Here is a 7500-nt window from a genome sequence, read left to right on the forward strand (position 1 = left end):
ATCGAATGGAGAAATTTTAAAAGTTGGATACCCCGACTGCCTAGTTCGTGGATTACTTGACTCCATTTTACATTGATCAACTGATTTTTACCATAAGATCATTTACTTAAATAAAAATAAATGAATAGATATAAAAATCCATTTATTCATTCCCATGGGGAAATTTATTGTCTTTATGGTCTATCCAAAAGAAAGATTGAAATATCCCAGGCGCCAGCCGCAACGCAGTGTCGAAAAAGTGGGCGAAGGCCAGGTGACTTGCTCAAGGTCACACAGCTCGGCGGGAAGTAGAATTCTGTAACTTTCGGATACAAAGCAAAGACCATACCAAATACTGACCTTATTTGTTTTACCATTTACCATTCAGAAATATAGATACCTAGTTCATTATCAATGCTTTTGATTGTGAGACAATTTAATACATTGTTTGTTTGTTTTTCACCAAATTTTCCGATGAGTGGCGTAAAACTTCCATCCAAAATTACGACATTCAATTCCCTCCTACTTTTATCACTTACTAGGTATATAATATTTAGTTAACATCTCCTATGCTGAGTGAAAATCAAACCAGGATCATTATCATCACAATGAACTTATCAAAACGATAACATAATGTTACACAGGTATTTCTGATAAGTACAATCTATCACATTCATTATCATCTGATTCTATCGTTGTATAATTGCCTTATTAGACCGTAAATCGCTTTTCTTGACATAATCATCATTCATGACCAAAGATAACGATCTGAAAAGTGTGTATGAAACAGTGCCAGACAAAGCAAGTGTAACGAAATGCTTCCGTGTAGGCGTCAGTTTACGACAGGATGTACGTCGTCGTAGTATTAGTTGTTGTTGTTATTGTAATCCCTCTGGAACAACCCTTCTTTTGTTGATACAGGTCGTATCAGATCATGCACCTATGGCCCGGAAGTTTCAATTAAACTACGTAGTGTGGGTGTTATTGTGAGAAAGGCATCAATCTTGTTTTCTCCGTAAACTTATAAGCAAAGTAGGATCCCTGTATTCTACGGGAGTGACTTTGTTATGGTATGGCTTGATTGATATCTCGTAACTATGGGGCTGACGAATTTATTTATCCTTGATATGAGGATGTCCGGTATCAGGATGGGTTGTTGTTGTCCATGATTATGGAATCTGGGGAGTTTTAAGGAATTTCAGATGTTTACGGATATGACTAACATCCGGTTGTGTGGGTAGAATTTTGCTTCGTTTGCTTGATTTTTGCCTATAAATGCCAGAGTTTTGAGCAGTTTCTTCAGACCACTCAGCGGAGTCTTTTAGGCTCATTGTCTCAAAAGAGACCACACAGCGGAGTCTTTTAGGCTCATAGTCTCTAAGCGATAACCACAGCGGAGTCTTTTAGGCTCATTTGTTTAACTCTTGTGTAGAGTTAGATTAAAGTCTTGTGTAGACTTTGTAGTGCTCAAAGTTCGAGCTGAAACACGTTTTGTGTTAACTCTTGTGTAGAGTGTGATTTAAGTCTTGTGTAGACTTTGCGGTGCTCAAAGTTTGAGCTGAATCAAGTTGTGTTATAACTCTTGTGTAGAGTTTGATTAAAGTCTTGTGTAGACTTAATTTGTGATTTCTATAATCTGTTCGGCTCTGGTGAGATTTTGAATAATATGTTGTGATTACAATTATGATTGTGTTTTGATATTAATATCATAATATCACTTTAAATTTTGAGTCTCAATTAATTAATCAGATAATTAAATTAATTGTATAATATATTCTTGTTGTAAAGAAAATAAGCTTTTCTTGCTATAAAGCAATATTATTTCATATCTACAAAGTAAAGCAATATTAATCAACATTAATAAATTGATTTGTTAAAGTAAAATAATATTTACTCATTTAAAGTAAACATATTGAATGAGTTCGAATATAGATAGAGTTATATTCGTATGATTATCATGTGATAACAAAATCATTTTCTTTCTTTAAAGTGAATGAGCCGTTGGAGGCTGGGCTTTAACAAGCCAACTTTAGGCTATACACTCATAGCTTGACCCTAATAGAAACTGAACATTTGCCTGTTTTATAAGTTACCTGTGAAGAACCATTTGCTTATTTTAATATCAGAACATTGAGAAACAATTGATCTGTTTATGAATACTGTGAAACCAGAACAATTTCAAGAAGAGACTAATTAACAATATTAGAACAACCTTACGGTTTTTGTTGAATATCAAGAACACTCTTTTGACTTTCTTCCACACGTCTGGATTGTGTTTAGTTAGCTAGTTAATTATTAGTTGCCTGTATGACTGTGATGGTTGCAACCTATCTGTGAGATTGTCTGATGTGGTAGCGGTTTGGTAAAGTATTGATAATTAATTGATTTAATTATATATTTCATATCGCTTTCATATCATATTCATCATTACACATCTCCATCAATTTGTCATCCATCTATTTGATTTCATACTTATTACATCTATCATTTCATCTTCATATCTCATAATATCTTTGTTATATTGTAATAAAATATATCTTCATTTAGCTTCAAAACCTTTATCAACGTATTGTGTTTGGTTATTGATCGGTGTCGTAGCTTGAATATAGCACACATAAACAAGGTTGCAAACTGCGCTACATAAGCATACGGTTTACGTGCGCACTTTGTGACATAATTTGGTGTCAGAAGTGGGATTCTTATTGTTGTGCATTCAAGAGACATCGCGACCAAATAATTGTTGAGACAGGTTAGGGAGTTGTTTCAAACTTGAGATAGATACTATCTTTGAGCTTAAAGCAAATTGGTATCCATTTAATGGTTATAAGACTGTCATTATACGCAAGGTGTAATACAAGTTATTCTGGTAATTTTCACTTGTTCGGTTATACGTTGTCAGTCATCTGTCATAGTGATACGGATCACTGACTTAGCGCGAAAGCGGTACTCGCGCTGTGAAGCCTCCATTGTCCCCCCTCTCCCTTTTGTAAGGAACGAAGGTGGTTGTTGGGGTAATTTGATTCCGTGTAGGAATCTGGGTGAAGATTGTGTTGGTCCCGTGTGAGGATCTGTATTAAATCATTTGTTTTGACTCTCTATGCACATATAGTAAGTCAAGGTATTGATTCTGTGTAAGAATCTGGGTGAAGATATTTTGTTGATTCTGAGAGAGAATCTGGGTGAAGATATTTTATTGATTCTAAGAAAGAATCTGGGTGAAGATATTTTGTTGATTCTGAGAGAGAATCTGGGTGAAGATATTTTATTGATTCTAAGAAAGAATCTGGGTGAAGATATTTTGTTGATTCTAAGAAAGAATCTGGGTGAGGATGTTTTGTTGATTCTAAGAGAGAATCTGGGTGAAGATATTTTGTTGATTCTAAGGAAGAATCTGGGTGAAGACATTTTGTTGATTCTGTGTAAGAATCTGGGTGAAGATATTTTGTTGATTCTAAGAAAGAATCTGGGTGAAGATATTTTGTTGATTCTGAGAGAGAATCTGGGTGAAGATATTTTGTTGATTCTGAGAGAGAATCTGGGTGAAGACATTTTGTTGATTCTAAGAAAGAATCTGGGTGAAGATATTTTGTTGATTCTGAGAGAGAATCTGGGTGAAGACATTTTGTTGATTCTAAGAAAGAATCTGGGTGAAGATATTTTGTTGATTCTAAGAGAGAATCTGGGTGAAGATATTTTGTTGATTCTAAGAGAGAATCTGGGTGAAGATATTTTGTTGATTCTAAGGAAGAATCTGGGTGAAGACATTTTGTTGATTCTGTGTAAGAATCTGGGTGAAGATATTTTGTTGATTCTAAGAAAGAATCTGGGTGAAGATATTTTGTTGATTCTGAGAGAGAATCTGGGTGAAGATATTTTGTTGATTCTGAGAGAGAATCTGGGTGAAGACATTTTGTTGATTCTAAGAAAGAATCTGGGTGAAGATATTTTGTTGATTCTGAGAGAGAATCTGGGTGAAGACATTTTGTTGATTCTAAGAAAGAATCTGGGTGAAGATATTTTGTTGATTCTAAGAGAGAATCTGGGTGAAGATATTTTGTTGATTCTAAGAGAGAATCTGGGTGAAGATATTTTGTTGATTCTAAGAAAGAATCTGGGTGAAGATATTTTGTTGATTCTGAGAAAGAATCTGGGTGAAGTTATTTTGTTGATTCTGAGAAAGAATCTGGGTGAAGATAGTTTTTATGATTCCGTATGGGGAATCTGGGTGAAGCTATTTTGTTGATTCCGTGTGAGGAATCTGGGTGAAGCTATTGTGTTGATTCCGTGTGGGGAATCTGGGTGAAGCGTTGGTTCCGTGTGAGGACCTGTATTAAATCAGTTGTTTTGACTCTAATATACGTCTATATTAAGTCAATGTTTTGATTCTGTGTAGGAATCTGGGTGAAGCGTTGGTTCTGTGTTAGGACCTGTAGTAAATTTGTTTTGATTCTATATTTGAGTCTATATATAGATCAATGTTGAATTCCGTGTAGGAATCGGTATTAATTGCCTGTTTTGAATCTGTTTTGGGATCTATATTGACCGCATATCGTTAATAAGGTTACTTGTAATACCACTTTATTCTACGTGAAAGTAACATTTACGGCAACAGTGTCGATAAACATATTGAAGTTTGTTTATTTGAATTTGAATTGGTTTGATTAATTGTCCTAGAGATGGATGTGGAAAGATTAATTAAACCTGGAGAAAAATTGGAGTTAAGGGGTGAAGATCTCCGTGCTTGGGTGACAGCCCAGTTACAAGAAGATGAAGAGAGAAAAGAGAAGGAGAGAGAACGTGCCAAAGAAGAGGAGGAGATAAGCAGAGCACGAGCTCAAAGGCAAGAAGCTCTGATGGAGAAAGAGCTTGAACTGCTTAGGTTAAAGTCGGAGTGTCAGGCTTCCTCCAACAACGACAGTATGACAAGTGACATTCGATCATTTACTCGTGCTCCCACTGTTAAGAGTCCTCGACTTCCATGTTTTGACGAAAACAAGGATCATGAACCACCGAAATGCATGACACACGGCAAGGTGGAGTTGAAGTGTGGATGTGTGATGCCGATGTTGTCTGTTGAAGGAAGGGACAACCATGAGCCCAAATAATTGTCGAGATCGATGTGATCTTGAGGCATTTCGATGATCTAACTAAATGTTGTACCAAATTTAGTCTTAGGGGGGAGATATGTAACGAAATGCTTCCGTGTAGGCGTCAGTTTACGACAGGATGTACGTCGTCGTAGTATTAGTTGTTGTTGTTATTGTAATCCCTCTGGAACAACCCTTCTTTTGTTGATACAGGTCGTATCAGATCATGCACCTATGGCCCGGAAGTTTCAATTAAACTACGTAGTGTGGGTGTTATTGTGAGAAAGGCATCAATCTTGTTTTCTCCGTAAACTTATAAGCAAAGTAGGATCCCTGTATTCTACGGGAGTGACTTTGTTATGGTATGGCTTGATTGATATCTCGTAACTATGGGGCTGACGAATTTATTTATCCTTGATATGAGGATGTCCGGTATCAGGATGGGTTGTTGTTGTCCATGATTATGGAATCTGGGGGAGTTTTAAGGAATTTCAGATGTTTACGGATATGACTAACATCCGGTTGTGTGGGTAGAATTTTGCTTCGTTTGCTTGATTTTTGCCTATAAATGCCAGAGTTTTGAGCAGTTTCTTCAGACCACTCAGCGGAGTCTTTTAGGCTCATTGTCTCAAAAGAGACCACACAGCGGAGTCTTTTAGGCTCATAGTCTCTAAGCGATAACCACAGCGGAGTCTTTTAGGCTCATTTGTTTAACTCTTGTGTAGAGTTAGATTAAAGTCTTGTGTAGACTTTGTAGTGCTCAAAGTTCGAGCTGAAACACGTTTTGTGTTAACTCTTGTGTAGAGTGTGATTTAAGTCTTGTGTAGACTTTGCGGTGCTCAAAGTTTGAGCTGAATCAAGTTGTGTTATAACTCTTGTGTAGAGTTTGATTAAAGTCTTGTGTAGACTTAATTTGTGATTTCTATAATCTGTTCGGCTCTGGTGAGATTTTGAATAATATGTTGTGATTACAATTATGATTGTGTTTTGATATTAATATCATAATATCACTTTAAATTTTGAGTCTCAATTAATTAATCAGATAATTAAATTAATTGTATAATATATTCTTGTTGTAAAGAAAATAAGCTTTTCTTGCTATAAAGCAATATTATTTCATATCTACAAAGTAAAGCAATATTAATCAACATTAATAAATTGATTTGTTAAAGTAAAATAATATTTACTCATTTAAAGTAAACATATTGAATGAGTTCGAATATAGATAGAGTTATATTCGTATGATTATCATGTGATAACAAAATCATTTTCTTTCTTTAAAGTGAATGAGCCGTTGGAGGCTGGGCTTTAACAAGCCAACTTTAGGCTATACACTCATAGCTTGACCCTAATAGAAACTGAACATTTGCCTGTTTTATAAGTTACCTGTGAAGAACCATTTGCTTATTTTAATATCAGAACATTGAGAAACAATTGATCTGTTTATGAATACTGTGAAACCAGAACAATTTCAAGAAGAGACTAATTAACAATATTAGAACAACCTTACGGTTTTTGTTGAATATCAAGAACACTCTTTTGACTTTCTTCCACACGTCTGGATTGTGTTTAGTTAGCTAGTTAATTATTAGTTGCCTGTATGACTGTGATGGTTGCAACCTATCTGTGAGATTGTCTGATGTGGTAGCGGTTTGGTAAAGTATTGATAATTAATTGATTTAATTATATATTTTCATATCGCTTTCATATCATATTCATCATTACACATCTCCATCAATTTGTCATCCATCTATTTGATTTCATACTTATTACATCTATCATTTCATCTTCATATCTCATAATATCTTTGTTATATTGTAATAAAATATATCTTCATTTAGCTTCAAAACCTTTATCAACGTATTGTGTTTGGTTATTGATCGGTGTCGTAGCTTGAATATAGCACACATAAACAAGGTTGCAAACTGCGCTACATAAGCATACGGTTTACGTGCGCACTTTGTGACAGCAAGAAAGAAAAAAAAACAAGAAAAACAAAACAAAAAACCCCCAAAAACCATCCCCAATAGAAATCAGCCCGTTTTGATTGGGGATGCTCACCAGTCAAAGCTGGTTGATTTTTAGAATGTTTTTTTTTCTTTCTTGCTATGTCTGGCACTGTTTCATACACACTTTTTCCGATCTTTATCTTGCACCAGTGCCTGCTCCTTTAATTTGTCACTTTGAAATGGCCAAGGATTACGGTTAAGCTTTGTCTTTTTCTTTGCAATAATAAATTCCGGCTTTCTATTATTCACTAGCGAGGATTTTAATGGCAGTTTAAGGACTAATAATAACATTCATTTATTATTATTATTATTATTATTATTATTATTATATTATTATTATTATTATTATTATTATTATTATTATTATTATATTATTATTATTATTATTATTATTATTATTATTATTATTATTATTATTATTATTA

General features: G+C 34.5%; 1 protein-coding gene across 1 annotated transcript; it reads left to right on the top strand.

Moving 5' to 3' along the window:
• The first annotated feature begins 4514 nt into the window (after positions 1 to 4514).
• LOC144971958 (uncharacterized) lies at positions 4515 to 7015 on the top strand. Its single transcript, XM_078913035.1, has 2 exons — positions 4515 to 5428; positions 6350 to 7015. The coding sequence occupies exon 1, from the start codon at positions 4656 to 4658 to the stop codon at positions 5082 to 5084; it is 429 nt and encodes a 142-aa protein (XP_078769161.1). The 5' UTR covers positions 4515 to 4655; the 3' UTR covers positions 5085 to 5428; positions 6350 to 7015.
• The last annotated feature ends 485 nt before the right edge of the window (positions 7016 to 7500 follow it).

Source organism: Berghia stephanieae, chromosome 4 (genome assembly GCF_034508935.2).
Source record: "Berghia stephanieae isolate SIO BIC M18660-M18661 chromosome 4, UCSD_Bste_1.3, whole genome shotgun sequence".
Taxonomy (NCBI): domain Eukaryota; kingdom Metazoa; phylum Mollusca; class Gastropoda; order Nudibranchia; family Aeolidiidae; genus Berghia; species Berghia stephanieae.

Bases quoted from the DNA above. Each gene is read 5' to 3' on its own strand.
- LOC144971958 (XM_078913035.1), top strand. From the start codon at position 4,656: ATGGATGTGGAAAGATTAATTAAACCTGGAGAAAAATTGGAGTTAAGG.